The sequence below is a fragment of the Armigeres subalbatus genome, chromosome 1 (genome assembly GCF_024139115.2).
Source record: "Armigeres subalbatus isolate Guangzhou_Male chromosome 1, GZ_Asu_2, whole genome shotgun sequence".
Classification (NCBI taxonomy): domain Eukaryota; kingdom Metazoa; phylum Arthropoda; class Insecta; order Diptera; family Culicidae; genus Armigeres; species Armigeres subalbatus.
The window spans coordinates 184,314,949-184,331,117 of NC_085139.1; the positions used below are offsets into that span (position 1 = coordinate 184,314,949).

At 45.2% G+C, this 16,169-nt stretch overlaps 1 protein-coding gene across 1 annotated transcript in view; it reads right to left on the reverse strand.

Moving 5' to 3' along the window:
- Nucleotides 1–237: 237 nt before the first annotated feature.
- The window catches only part of LOC134206806 (uncharacterized), a 35,094-nt gene continuing 19,162 nt past the window's right edge, over nt 238–16,169 (reverse strand). Inside the window, exons 2-3 of the mRNA XM_062682535.1 lie at nt 657–1,023; nt 238–580 (exon numbers count right to left, since the gene is read on the reverse strand). Of these exons, the coding sequence (XP_062538519.1) occupies nt 238–580; nt 657–1,023 (710 nt within the window). The remainder of the gene's footprint in view (nt 581–656; nt 1,024–16,169) is intronic.

Here is a 16,169-nt window from a genome sequence, read left to right on the forward strand (position 1 = left end):
ACTATGCGTCCAATTTGGGAATCTCGAGCTCGTTCAGTAGCCGCCAGGTTGCGAAGGCCGACGGAGGTCCTTCGTAGCTTAGTTGGTTAAAGCACCAGTCTAGCGTACTGTAGGGTCATGGGTTCGAGTCCCATCGAAGGGAAAGTGGTTACCTCCAATACATTTTCCAAATCAATATCTTCCACATAACGTACATATTCACATATGAGTTTTCATAATATTTCTGGAATAGATGACTTAGGAGTAACGCACCAGACAGTTCCAGGTGGGGAGGTTAATAGTTTTCTGCTTCTTGCTTTTTCCGAAAGGAAAGACCTTGAACTTTGAGGTAAGAAGATGAACAGAAATATCCCCACTCTCCAATACAGCTCTAAAATAGATACATGCCCCGTATGCTCGTAATGAAGCGTCGCTAAAGCCATGCGCCTCAAGAAGAATTGGTTGGAAGATTGTAATAACCCATCTTGGGACGGTAATGGAATCACCTGCAGCTAGTTCGCTCCTAAACTGCAGCCAACGATTTCGGAGATCGTCTTCTAAAGGTTCATCCCAAGTCTTTTTATACTCCCGAAGCTCCTGCCTGAAACACTTAGCGAGTACGATGACAGAATCAAGATCGAGTACGGAACGTACGTCTCGGAAGTCGAATGGAATACTTTCCAGGGTTTTGGGAGAATTCGTCCATGTAGAAATCCTTTGCAAGAACTACTGCAGCGACTGGATGCGATGATTGCCCTTGTTTGGCCAACTCCTGAAGGCACTTTGTGGCCAGATATGGTGCAGAAGATGTCCCGTACGTCACTGTCTTGAGTTGGAATATTCTAATCGGTTCACCGGGCTTGTCTTGCCACAGGATCTGCTGGAGGGGGCGGTCAACTGTATCCACCCAAATTTGTCGGTACATTTTTTCAATGTCGGAGATGATGGCAAACTTTGGCATTCGAAAACGCATAGTAATGCAAACTAGGTCCTCCTGAATCACTGGCCCCACCATCAAGGCGTCATTTAGGGATACCCCGGTATCTGTGACACAAGACGCATCAAAAAAGACCCGGAGCTCCGCAATGATGCGGAAGGAAGTAGGCTGCTGATGACCTCGACATATAAAAAGGAACTTTCTCCATGTGGCCTAGATCCAAATACTCCCTGATGAATTCTGAGTAGGCTGACTTTAGAGCCGGGTTCGCTTCGAGACGGCGACTCAGCGATAGCAGACGACGCTTGGCTACCTCGTAGGACCTTCCAAGCTGACTCAAGACTTCTGGCTTCTTCGGCAACGCTACTACGAAACGACCAGTATCGTCTCTGGTGGTGATTGCAGCAAAATGTTCTTCGCAAGCTGACTCCTCGATGGACATCGTGCTTGAAGATTGACACGACTCTATCTCCCAAAATCTTGAAATTGAATACTCTATCTAATAAAAGCGTACTACAGACATTGCCGGGGTGATTGGATTTGGATGTTGGCGTAGACCAACTCTACCGGAAACAACCCAACCCAGAGTGGTATTCTGGAGCACAGGCTGTCCTTGACCAAGCTTAATGAAACCTTCGCAGTACACTTCCATTCTGATGATCATACCTACAGAGGCTAGCTCGTGGAATTTAGGATCGGCGATTACGAAATTGGATAGTCATTCCGATGTGGAAACGTCGACGTTATTGGAAGGCAGATCACGAGTTATTTCACTCAGGACGAAAAACTTCAAATCTGCACTGGAATTAGTGCAGTGGGAATGAATTCTGAGGAAGACGGAATGGTTTGCTGTTGTTATGGAGCCTCCTATGCCACCGATACTATGGTGGTCCTTGGTCTTCCGTGTATGTAATCGCTGAACCGTGACTAGAGTTGTTTGCAGTAGCGCCGTTGACGGAATCTTTCGAATTTTGGCGACCAAGGAGGTGGAACGGTGGCTGAGCGACGGGGTAGCGGCAAGAAGTTAGACTACTGGAGTGGCTGGCAATGGAGGCGGGTTTGAAGCGTTTTGAAGTGTTTTGAAGACTTCTAGCGTTCTGTGATTGAGTTTGTTCGGAACTGGGTGATTGTTTGCTTGTTGGTGTAGCATTGCGTGGTGCCTTTGCCCACAAACACGACATTTCTTCTTCACTAGCTCATACCTTTCTGCTACGGACGCGTTGCAGAACACGTCACATTTGATGACGAAGTACGATACATGCTTGCAGAACGGACATGGCTTCGATGGAGTGGTTACGACGGAATGAATGTTGCTAAACTTTGGTTTGCGAGTTGTTGAAGGGGGATCGCAAGATCGAGGCTACAACGGTGCGATAGACTGGAGTACCGTAGCATGGCTCCTCAAGAACTGGAGTAGGTCTTTGTATTCCGGAACATCAGTTGACTTATGGTGGTTCTCCCATTGTTTGATTGTGGCAGAATCAAAGCGAGTGTAAATCATGTAAGCCAATACATTGGACTCTGTTTTTACACCATTTACACTTTCTCCATTTTCCACCAATCCTGAATGTTTTACGCATATTAATTACTGTGATTTTTTTTTAATTGTTTTGAATTTTTGAAACATGTTGCAAAGTTTTTTGTGGCAAATTGAAGTCAAACGAGCGAAAAAAAATCGTGTAAAAACAGAATTTTGTGTATTACACCCCAGCTATCAGTGTCAATCCCCGTTTTGTGTACCATTTTGAGATTCCGTTCAAAATCGTCTATTAGTCGCAAGAGAGAATCGTAGCATTCTCGTTTGACTGGATCGATAGAAAATAACTCATCCAGATACGTTTTGACTACGAGCTTCTTATTGTCAAATCGTTTTTGGATTAGGTCCCAGACAACCGGGTAATTTGCAGCAGTTGTTTCGATTGCCTCCACAATACGTTTGGCTTCCTTTGTTAGCGAGCCTACCCGGTAGGACATTTTGTTAACGTCGCACTAAGGAGTATTTCAGCCCAAACCCTGGCCAAAAGTCAAAAATAATATTTTTAGATATCTCCATATTATTTTTCGTTTTTGTACTCTCAAATAGTAATACTAACTTGCCCTGGGATTTTTGGATCAATATTGATTACTTGTAAGCAATGTTGGCCGCCAAAACTTCACCATAATTTACATGCTAGTTTTATCGCAACTGTCCATGAAGAAATGTTCATGTTTTATCGTGTTTTTCTGGGTTTTTATTGATTTTTAAGATGAAAATCAATGTAGGTACCAATAATGAGGGTATGTAAAATCCTTTTCAAGCATGATTTGATTCAAAATTGTTTAAGGTGATCCATAATGATGATATTAATTGTTAGCTTTTTTTACCTTTTCTACAATAATCTGTTTTACAAAATTAAACTTTTGATTAGGTTCCAAATCCGATCAAGCAACAAAATTGTCAGCGTTGGGAAGATTGGATTTTTCTCAATAAGCTCCATGAAAAACATTTCACGCATCCTCACGCAATCGTGAGTTGTTTTTATTTGAACATAGTGAAGTTTTGTAAGAAAAGCTAGGCGAACAAAACAAATATTTATGATTTTAGCGACAAAGCTCATAAAATGGTTCGCTTTCAGAGAAGGGCTGGACTTTGATGAAAAGCATACGCATTTTTCGGATGTGGAAGGTTGTTAAGAAATAAAGCGATTGAAGTACAACGAATTTATCTGATCTGCTCTATTGATTGTAATATCAATACATTATCCAGGGACTTTTAGATTATCCGATGACAAATTTATATAGTCGAAGTGAACAAACAAAGCACATCTTCGGAAATATTAGTAAGTAATAATTAAAGAATGAAAATTTACATAAAAATCATACTCAATGACAGAGTCGAGGAGGACACCACTCGTCGCAAGCACGCTGTAGTTCCCAAAGACAGCGTTCTTACGCCAAGTGGTGCTCTACCTAATAATAACAACTGACGTCGCCGGTGGTCATACTTCACTACTAGTTTAATACAAAGACCACAAAAACAAAAAAATACGCTTTGCTGTTAATTGAATGCATTTACAGCCAACAAAATGATTAGCATAGTTTTGGCCACGCTTTTACACTGCGTACTCCTATGTGCGTCGGACAAATTCGGGATGGAATCTATAAGGCTCTTGGCAAATGGCAGTAACCCCTGCGTAAATCTCTTTGTCTGCGAGTCTGTTACACGCTTTAAATGGATGAACCCAAGCCAAGCCAACTCCACGCGTTCGGAATACATAAGCCACGAAAACCTCACTCCAACTTGACGCGAGTTTCAGGACACTTACATGATACGTCCACCTTTTCCTTTCGCCCACCTATGGGGATTTTTCACTTTTCTTTCCCTTTCATGTGTGGTACCAAACTGTCAAATCGTATGTATTTTTCCTTCATTGATATTAAGCACCCTTTCCTCGCTAGCAAAAGATGTTCCGAAAGGCGACGACAGCGACAATCTTTATCTTGTGCCTAAAATATCTTTTATGCACATGGTCTAACGATATTGGGTTGGATTCTACCTACGCTGCCACGATGCGATCGTTGGTGCGATCGTTCGGTACGGTGATTATAAAAGTTATTCATATGGAGTGAGAGAACTATCTTTCCTAATCAAGTTCCACATTAGGATGGTCCAGGTGCTAGAATTCTATTTTGGGCTAATTCAATTCTTAACAGAATTCTTTCAAAAATTCCTTCAAAAATTTGTTTAAGAGTTATTTTAGAAACCTTTCCGGAATTTCCTTCAGGAATTCCTTAAGAAATATTTCTTTCATGTATTCCATCGGAAATTCCATACCATCGGCTAACTTAATTCTGCTGGAATTCCTTTCAGGAATTTCCGAAGGATGCGTTGGCATCATTATTGGTTTATTAATTTCAACAGTTGTACATATATGTCAAGAAATTATTCAACCCACGCACGGATCCTGGATGTCGAATTATACTTCCATCCCAGAAATCCCCTCCAGCCGCAGTCAACGTTAGTGGAGTTGTCAAATTGTGGTCATAATGGAAACAAATGGAATTAAGCATAAAACGTCGGGACAAGGTTCGAATTCGAAATAAAAGTTTTGGCGAACACATCCTTGCTATCGAGGAAGTTTTTCATCTGAGGAGAAATGGAGAATGTTTGGTTTCATAAATGAAAATAGCCTGTGGTCACAGTGACCTCTTCTTATACCTCTTTCGCTTCGGAGGTGGTATCCAGTGTCACATGTTTCTACTTCGGGGCGTCTGATCTAGCGTAAACGGACGACGACTGTATGTGATGGCGGGGAAGATGGTTGGATATGGCTGGAACAAGTAACTCGTCCTGCAATGAACTGAACCCCGATGGCACTTTGGCAGCAGCAGCAGCAGCCGCTTTGAGGTAATGTTCATTTTCTTCAACATTATTAAATATCACTTTAGATTTCCTTGCTAGAAGCCGCAGCACTTGGCGTATGTGAGTGTGGGAAGGAGTTCTACAGTAGAAGCAGGGAAAACTTTTTACCCGTTTTTTTTTTTGCGGTAGCCATCCGTGCCGTGTGCTATTTCTATACGTAGGATGCTTGTTCCTATATTAACCTCTTCAGTTGGGTCGGGAGAAAGCTTCAGTAACCAATAACCGATTTTACCAAGATTCGCATAGCTAAGCTTTTAGTAAAGATATATTTTGCCGCATTTTCTCGCAAAGTGATGTTTCGTCCAAAAGAGGGGAAGGGTAGCTTCTTCGTCTATTTTCCTTATTGTGAATTTGTTTGATATTCAGAAAAATATGTCGCAAGGAGGATGAATGCAAGAGCAGACACCCTACCTGGAATGTTCGCCGGCTGGAGCCAAAAGCTGTCACATTTCCGAGATGTTCTTCTCTATTCCAAACCGCACAAACTCACTCTCGCATCCAACTCCCGCTGGTTTGACGGTGATGCAGGAAGTCGAAATTAAATTGAGGGCATAAAGAGTGTGCAAAAGTTCTGCCCCTTCCACGTGGCCAACCGACAACGACGACGACGGTGTCATCCCATTCGGGAATCATCCTTCATCCGTCGCAGCCACCACACACCGGCCGGGACTTGGTTTTAGCTGACACACACGTGTAACTGGCCGGAGCAACGTGGCCATCACCGAAACGAGCGGTCAGCAGTTGTGCCAACGTCGTCGTCGTCCGTCCGCCCGTCCTGCATAGCTGAGTGAGCAATTTGTTTCTCCTTCGGCGGGCACATCTCAATCTAATAATACAATTACGCATTATGAGCTTTTCATTTGGGTGCCGGGGTGAGTGGGTTCGGTGGCGCACAAAGTTTGTCCAGTGCCTGGTGTAAAACGGCGTAAATAAGTAGGGCTCTTCAGTTGCAGTGCACTTGCATCTAATGCACACTTGCATCGAAATTGACAGCTGTGAGGTGAGCCGTGAATAAGGACCTACCATAATGGCAGTTGTCAAGAGAAGATGATCACTGTAACCGGCGGCTGACAAGGAGTGTGTTACGTTTTAAGAAGCAAGTGTCACGAGCAAAACCTCTCAAGATAAACAAACCTCTTGTACATGATTAATATGACAAGATCAATTCACAAAATATTTTTTGTAACAATCATAATTTTATTCTTGAAACAAATAACGCAATATCGTTTTGGGAAGACATCTCAATCTGTTTTATCGTTCTGGGTTTGAGAAAATTATTCAAGTTCTATTAGTTAAATGTCGTTACCTGTCATTAGACGAGTTTAGTACTTTTCCATTGATCCCACCACGTTTTTGAATTCTTTACATGAAGTCTTCACAGAGCACAACGTTTCGATATGTACCTGACGACAACAGATACTGAACAGGCTGTGCAATGTTTTCAACGTTCTGTGCAAAGTTATCCTAAATAGGATACAGCAGAAGATATACACAGCTCTCCGAAGGCAACAAGCAGGATTTCGTCTCGGAAGATCATGTGCGGACCATATTGATGAGTTCCGAATCATCCTGAAGCTGGTCAACGATTTCCAAGGGTCCCTTTATTTGGTATTCATTGACTACGAAAAAGCTTTCGATGGTCTGAACGGGAAAGGAACGTTTGGCTGAATCTCAATCGACCAAAAGCGTTTTCTTACCATTTTTGCATTCGTGTATCATGACGCTAACACGATGATACTTTTATGCCCCGGGAAATGGAAAAAAATCCAAACCAGTACATTTCCTGGATCGGACCGGAAATCGAACCCTCCCATCTTTAGCATCTTACCGCACGGCTAAGGAAGGTTGAATGCCACTTGACCGAATAACACCGAAAGTCTTCTAGTCGAATTCCATTTGGCCAAATTGAACGTTTGGCCGGAACAAACATACGGTAAAAAATGTCGTTCGGCCGAACTGCTGATTGGGCCAAAAAAGTTGTTTGCCCAAACAGGTCATTTTCTCGAAAATGCCGTTTGGCCAAAATGGTCGCTTGATAAAAAGAACCGAACAGGTCATTTAGCAAACATGGCATGTTCAAAGGAAGCTCCCAAATACGATGAGCTCATGGATTTTCAGAGTAATTAATGGTATGTGCTCCAGTCAACTGCTCCCGAAAATCCATTGCGATAGGATTTTTTTTCCATTGCTATAGGAATTTAGTACACACTTGAGCAGTGTTTCCCAACCGTTGGTCCATGACCCCCTAAGAGGATCGTGAGACCGTTATAAGGCGGCCGTGAAAACTGATTGCAAATTTTAGGACAACAACAACAATTAAAACTAGTGAATTCTAGTAATTTTACAAGTGTCACGCATGAGGGGAAATTGTTTTTTTTCGTGAGTAATTTTAGATCGGTCTTTACATTATTTTCAATTCTCACCAGTACTGCAAAAGTCGTGATCGTCATAAGACAGAGAGCAAAGGGCCTTTTTCTATCTCAGGCAACTCGAGACACCAATAAAAATTTTGTATGGTTTTTTATTTATTATCAAACTAAGGTCGGAGTGGCCTGTGCTGCACATAAAAGACTTCTCCATTCAGCTCGGTCCATGGCTGGCACTTCGCCAACCACGCAGTCTGCAGAGGGTCCACAAATCGTCCTCCACCTGATCGTTCCACCTTGCCCGCTGTGCACCTCGTTTTCTTGTTCCCGTCGGATCGTTGTCGTGTCGAGAACCATTTTCACCGGATTACTGTTCGACATTCTGGCTACGTGCCCGGCCCACCGTAGTCTTCCGATTTTCGCGGTGTGAACGATGGATGGTTCTCCCAACAGCTGATGCAACTCGTGGTTCATTCGCCTCCTCCACGTACCGTCCGCCATCTGCACCCCACCATAGATGGTACGCAACACTTTGCGTTGCGTTGCGTTGCGTTGCGTTGTAACGGAGTATTTCGTAGATTGCATACTGATAGTTGTCATGTATATTCTTTACCTTTCTTACCCCAATTGCTTATGGATTTCCATTTGGGATTCAATGGAAATCCAATTGGGGGTCCAAAATGATAAAACATGAAAGCTATCATTGCCGGCCACGCCCATCTTCTCCGTTACTAGGAAAGGGAAGGAAATGATGATATGACATCTACTTAACGAGAGGCCAGCGACTCACCGACGCCCTCATAGATGTCAAGGAATTGGATGGTGGGTAGGGTATGTGGTTTAGGAGTATCATTATAAGCAAATGATAGAAAATTTGTGGAAATACGTTGGGAGTGACTTTGCTAAGAAATTTATGTCACTCCATTATCCTTGCCGATGATTTTCCTCGGATGGGGCGAAGGTATTAGCCTTGCCCTGGCTAATAGCCTAGGTTTAAGCGCCTTTGCTCACTCTCTGAAACGAAAAAAGAGCAAAAAGAAATTAAATTCCCCTTCCCCCCTGATATGATAATGATTTTGATCAACAAATGAATTCAAGTTGGATGAATAAATGATCAAACGGCTGCAAACAAGCCTCTATTGTCGTAGCAGAAGCAAACCCGCCTCAATACGACAGGCAGAAGCACATGTTTGTGATTCAAACGCGATCGACTGTTGTTCAATTTCGATACACATAGTTGGGTAGAGAGAAAAGATGTGAAATATTGCCAAAGTAGGATTCGATGGATAGATAAATTCCTGATGATACAGGCTTCTGCGTTTATTCGTCAGCACAAGTTCATTTGTCAACAAAGTATTGTTGTCCCATATACAACAACTCTGTGTTGGTGCCGATCTACTGAACAGACGTTGATGCGAAAGCCTCCGATATCATTGAAACCGGTGAAATGTAGAAAATATTTTACAAGTCTGTACTTAAAATATGGACACAAACACCTGGAGACAACATAGAGTCAGCCCTTGCAACTACCGAGCGGCAACATACGCATACATCATTCACACAATGTCATATAAACTAATCTCCTAAGAACAGGGCACTCACAAATAATAGAAAAAAAATGTGCATAACTGGTACCCAATTTTTCAATTTACAATAAAAAAAACATGTTTCGTTACTGATAGTAATATGAAGATGATGAAAATGAGTTAAAAGGGTCTAATTGGTTGGATCTTACTTGAATAGTTCAATTATTGGCGCCCACTCCTCGAACGATGGTGTAGACTTGCATGGGATTCAAACAGCATCACTTCGCTTCACCGTCGGCTGCTCTTGAATAAGTCGCCTCAGTTCCACAACGCAGAATCCCGCTGTATGCCTCCTTAACCTTTCCCAGTACATACATGTCTCATCAATTTCGCTGAATCTTGGGCTGCATGAAATTCTTGGAATAGGTCCCCAGGGTGAGCTGATCCTTGTCTCCCATCGTTCAAAACAAATGTCACTCCTCGCTATACTTTGGATTGAAATTGTCCAGGTATGCTTTTTTTTTAAATTTATTTCACTTCATTTATTTTTTGACGTGAGGAAAAAGTTTTACGTCCGAATTTCACCAAAGCTTGCTGAGACTCATAGATGGTACGCAACACTTTCCTTTCAAAAACTCCCAGTGCGCGTTGGTCCTCCACGAGCATCGTCCAGGTCTCGTGTCCGTAGAGAACTACCGGTGTTATAAGCGTTTTGTAGATACTCAGTTTAGTACGGCGGCGAACTCTATTCGATCGGAGCGTTTTGCCGAGTCCAAAGTACGTACGATCTCCAGCCACTATGCGTCTCCGAATTTCTCTGCTGGTATCGTTATCGGCGGTCACCAGTGAGCCGACGTATGGCGAACACCTGGTCTGTGATAGAGCATTCACCCATAAATCCCGCCTGGTACTGCCCCACGAACTCTCTTGCAATTGGTGTTAGTGAGCGGCATAATATTTGGGAGAGTACCTTGTGGGCGGCGTTCAGCAATGTGATTGCGCGATAGTTGCTACAATCCAGCTTATCGCCCTTTTTTAGATGGGACACACGACACCTTCCATCAACTCCTGCGGAAGAACCTCATCCTCCCAGACCTTGGTAATCACCCAGTGCAGCGCTCTAGCCAGTGCTTCACCACCGTGTTTAAACAGCTCTCCTGGTAGTTGGTCAACTCCAGGGGCTTTGTTGTTTTTCAGCCGGCCGATCTCCTCCTGGGTTTCCTGGAGATTCGGATCCGGAAGTCGCATGTCCTGCACGCGTGCTCCTAGGTTCATTACCATACCGCCACCGTTGTCTGCCATATCGCCATTCAGGTGCTCTTCGTAGTGCTGCCGCCACCTTTGGATCACATCACGCTCGTTTGTAAGAAGGTTCCCGTTTATGTCCTTACACATATCGAGCTGTGGCACGTGGCCCTTACGTGAACGATTCAACTTCTCATAGAACTTTCGTGCGTTATTAGCGCGGTACAGTTCCTCCGTCTCCTCACGGTCTCGATCTTCCTGCTGACGCTTTTTCCTTCGGAAAATCGAGTTTGATGTGTGTTCCGCGCCCGTTTGTACCGTGCCTCGTTCGCCCTCGTGCGGTGTTGCAGCAATCTCGCCCATGCTGTATTCTTCTCCTCAACTAACTGCTCACATTCGCCGTCATACCAGTCGTTTCTCTGACCCGGAGCCACCGTGCCTAGTGCAGCGATTGCGGTGCTTCCAATGGCGGATCGAATATCTCTCCAGCCATCTTCAAGAGATGCTGCGCCTAGCTGCTCTTCCGTTGGGAGTGCCACTTCCAGCTGCTGCGCGATGTCTTGCACGTAGTCTACCGTCTTGTAGCCGCCCAATGTTAAGCCGCGGCGGACGTCTCCGACGCATGTTGATCACCGTCGAGAGTTTTGAGCGCAGGCATACTGCAACGAGGTAGTGGTCGGATTCAATATTCGCACTGCGGTAAGTGCGGACGTTCGTGATGTCGGAGAAGAATTTACCGTCGATTAGAACGTGGTCGATTTGGTTTTCCGTTTCTTGGTTAGGTGATCTCCATGTGGCCTTGTGGATATTTTTGCGGGGAAAGAAGGTGCTTTGGACTACCATTCCGCGGGAGGCTGCGAAGTTTATGCATCGTTGGCGGTTGTCATTCGATACGGTGTGCAGACTATCCGGTCCGATGACCGGTCTATACATTTCCTCCCTTCCTACCTGAGCGTTCATGTCGCTGATGACGATTTTGACGTCCCGCAGTAGGCATCCATCGTATGTCTGCTCTAGCTGCGCATAGAACGCTTCTTTCTCGTCGTCGGATCTCCCTTCGTGTGGGCAGTGCACGTTGATGATGTTATAGTTGAAGAAACGGCCTTTAATCCTCAGCTTGCACATCCTTGCGTTGATTGGCTGCCACCCAATCACGCGTTGGCGCATCTTTCCCAGCACTATGAAGCCGGTTCCCAGCTCGTTGGTGGTGCCACAGCTTTGGTAGAAGGTAGCCGCTCGATGCCCGCTATTCCACACTTTCTGTCCTGTCCAGCAGATTTCCTGCAGCGCTACTACATCGAAGTTGCGGGGATGTAATTCATCGTAGATTATCCTGTCGCAACCTGCGAAGCCTAGCGACTTGCAGTTCCATGTTCCAAGCTTCCAATCGTGATCCTTTATTCGTCGCCTAGGTCGTTGCCGATTGTATCGAGTCGTATTATCTTCTATGTCGTTCGTAATAGTTGTTTTTAAAGGTGGCTTATTGGGTCTGCGCAAACCTCCTATCTCGTCGGAGGGCCGTCGTGTCAGGGCTGTTTAGCGTCCCACCTAACACAAGGACTTGGGCTTGTGCGCTTTGAGCGGCACACGGTCGCTTTGGCGGAGCCTACTTGCGGATACATGCAGCTTTTTATAGAGGTTTAACAGGGCCCACTGTCAAACCCCACCACATCCTAGGCAGGCGCCACAACTCGCAGATGGCCTGGAGAGGGATCGTCAAGCCCTTGGACATAGTCCCTGCTGCTTTGTTGGGTTATAAAGGGTTGAAAAAAAAATATTAGATACTACCTTCGCAGTCGCTATGTTTATCTGAGGTGTGTGAAGTGGGTTGAACGCCCGCCTGAGTCTATAAGGGGGGACACAATAGTAAATTAAATACAATATGGCTAATCTGAGGAGTTCATAGTAGATTGAGCACTTGTCTGAGGCTACAAGAGCGGACGCAGTATCAAATTGAGAACAATATGATTAATCTGAGACGTTCATAGGAATGCGATAAGGCACCAAAGTGCCTCATCTGCGCCAGCAATAAGCAAGCCTGTAACCACTTTATGGGTGGATCTTCATGTCCGATTGGAGGATATCAGGCCATTCGGCCGAATGCCTTTTGGCCCAATAGTTAAAAAATTGAACTCAGTTTACGAGTGGCCCTTCTTTCTACTTCCTTCTTCTTTCTTCTTCCTTCTTCCTTCTTCTTGCTTCCTTCTTCCTTCTCCCTCCCTTCTTCTTCCTTCTTCCTTCTTACTTCTTCCTTCTTACTTCTTCCTTCTTACTTTTTTCTTCTTCCTTTTTTCCTCTTCCTTGTTCTTTCTTCCTCAATCTTTCTTCCTTCTTCTTTCTTTCTTTTTCCTTCTTCCTTCTTGCTTCTTCCTTCTTCCTTCTTTCTTCTTTCTTCCTCGTTCTTCTTTCTTCCTTCATCCTTCTTCTTTTTCCCGCTTCCTTCACTCTTCTTCCTTCTTCCTTCTTCCTTCGTCCTTCTTCCTTCGTCCTTCTTCCTTCTTCCTTGTTCCCTCTTCATTCTTCCTTCTTTCTTCTTCCTTCATACTTCTTCCTTTTCCTTCTTCCTTCTTGCTTCTCACTACTCACTTCTCACTTCATAATGAAACGTATTTCAACTATTCGGCCAAACGGTATTCGGCCAAATGACGTTCGGCCAAATGACCCTTTCGGCCAAATCGCATTCGGCCAAATGACCCTAAACCCATTAGAGAGACAAATGAGAAGAAGCCGTGCAAGTAACACAGCTGAATCTTAACCAGTATGCAACTGACCAGCAGCTGCTGTGGCAATCGGTTTCGGAGTCGAGGACCGATGTCGCCCTCCTGTCTGACCCGTACAACGTCCCTGTCGATAACGGCAATTCGGTGGCGGACGGGTCTAGGATGGCGGCTATATACACGACGGGACGGTACCCGATCCAAGAGGTAGTACACTCCTCTGCTGAGGGTGTCGAGATAGCCAAGATCAATAACACATAACACCCAGTGGACCGGTGGAAAAGTTTCCTTCTTACCGGAGCGGGAATCGAACAATCGCCCCATAGCCCATGCGTCTAGACGATTGACGTCGCAAACCGCACGGCCACGAAGCCCAAAGTTTAGTCATGGATTGACGTAACGTTTGTCTGTCCTGGTATGGCACCAGACTTGGACTGGAGGGTGGGTTAGGGCTACACACATAGTGATCATCTAGCAATTCGCTTTAAGATCAACTGGCGTGCATCATCCGAAGTCCGGAGATCCCTGTCAGTTCCGTGAGTGGAGAGCCAATCACTTCAACAGCGAAGTTTTCACCGCGGCCCTGGGACTGGAAGCCAACACTGAAGGTCTAAGCAGGGATGCGTTGGTAGCTGTCCTAACACGCGCGTGCGACGCCACCATGCCAGGAAATGGTAGACGCCCGGTATACTGGTGAAGTCCCGAGATCGCGGCCCTCCGATCAACCTGCCTCAAGGCTAGACGAAGGATGCAACGTGCCCGCACCAAGAATAAAAAAGCGGACCGCCGTGAACTGTTTCGAGCTGTGAAACTGGCCTTTAACAAGGTCATCAATAGCAGTAAAAGAGCGTGTTTCGACAACCTATGCAAAGGAGCCAACGCGAATCCGTGGGGTGACGCCTACAGGATAGTGATGGCCAAGATCAAAGGGAGCTCTTCACCCCCCGAAGTCCCTGGCCTCCTGCACCACAACGCAATATGGTCGCGGCCGAAATGGTGGCTCCGGTGACAAATGAAGAGTTACTCGCGGTGGCCAAATCCCTGGCAACGAACAAAGCTCCAGGGCCTTATGGAGTTCCAAACAGCACTCTCAAGGCAGCAATCATAGCGAACCCGAACATGTTCAGGCTAGCTATACAGAGATGCCTAGATGAGTGTAGATCCCCCGAAAGATGGAAAATACAGAAACTGGTGTTGTTGCCGAAGGCCGGGACACGACGGGCAAGTTGCTAGAGAGGATCATCCTCAACAGGCTGATCCCGTACTCAGAGGGTACGCAATTAGTTCGGTTTTCGCAAGGGTAAGTCCACGTTGGACGCTATTAACTCGGTGGTAAAGACCACCAAGATAGCGATTCAACAGAAACGGCAAGGTATTCGATACTGTGCGTTAGTGACACTTGATGTGAAGAACGCATTCAACAGCGCAAGCTGGAATGCCATCCCACTCTCGTTACACCGACTTAGCCTGCCGGTGGGCCAGTACCGGATTTGAGAACGCTATTTCCACAACTGTGTACTATTATACGAGACCGATTCCGATCAGAGAAGCGTACCTATTACCGCAGGAGCTCCGCAAGGTTCAATACTGGGCCCAGTATTACCCAACACGGTGGAGGATTGGATGAGCGGTAGAGGCATGGAGCTCGCTCAACATAAGACGAAGGTGGTTATCGTCAACAACCGCAAGTCGGTTCAACATGCAGTGAAAACTCCTTGGGGTCGTAATGGACGACAAGCTGACCTTCGCCAGCCATGTCGACTATGCGTGCAAGAGGGCTTCGACTGCAGTTGCGGTATTATCGAGGATGATGTCCAACAGTTCCAAGGTGTGTGCCAGTAGACGTAGGCCAAGGCATGGCAGAAGAGTGAGCGCATAGGTGTTAGCATGGACTGCATATGCCGAGATAGGAGGGTTGTAGCGTAGAACTGTCGGTACCTATCGCTATCGAAACCTCGAGGTATGGCAGAGCATAGTAGAGTGAGTATCCAAGTCAGCCTCACATGGTATGTTAAGGGCGAGTAAGTCCCACATGATGTGTCAGAGCGTGTGTCAGGAAGAGTGTCAGGGTGTGCTAGAGTGAGCACCCAAATAAGTCTCAGATTGGTGTGCAAGAGCGTGAATAAGATGGTAGGATGAGCATTGAAGTGATTCAAATTTTGACTTTTTTGCTCCCCGGTGCTTAAAAGACTGTATTTGCCATTTTAGTAAGCCTCCTAAATTGTCATCTAATTTGGATATAATTTGATTGCGCACACGTCATTTGAAGTTTGTATGAAAATTACTATGGACATCGCCAGTTATGTGAAAACTTGTCCCGTGAGAGGGACCTAGAACTCTTTAAATATAATCAGTGTGTCGACATTATAGAATACTTCCTAAGCTAAAAGACAGTTGTTGTTGTGAAGCGATTCGACTTTTGTATGCAAAGTTATAAAGCAAACAAATATGCTTATTATTGATATTGATATTATTCTTTTACGTGTTAAATTTAATTTCCCATGATTTATCGTATAAGCATAGGGGAGCAAAAAGTCAAAATTTGAATCAGTCTAGTGAGCATCCAAGTTAGTCTCGCATGGTGCATAAAGGGTCACCATCCAAGTTAGACTCATATGGTGCGTCAGAAAGAGGGTGTGTCAGAGGGTATGTTACAGAGAGCACCCAAGTAAGCCTCATACGGGATGAGTGCCTTTGTGAGCGTAAATGAGCGAGTACACTAAGTACTGCCTATCCCCCAGAAGTAATGCTGGAAGGCAGTTCCTGTGGGAACCAGGGTATTAGTAGAGAGGGTAACTCAAGTAACCTTTCGTTGCTTGGGTGGGTTTGTGGGTCCGGCGTTCCGTCAACCCCACTCCTTGAGTGATAATTTCAGGTGTCTGTTTGCCGATTTTCCTTCATCTCTCTGTAAAAAAGGCGTTTATAGTAGATTGATCATTCGTCTGAGGCCACGAGGGCGGACGCAGTATCAAATTGAGTACAATATGATTAATCTGA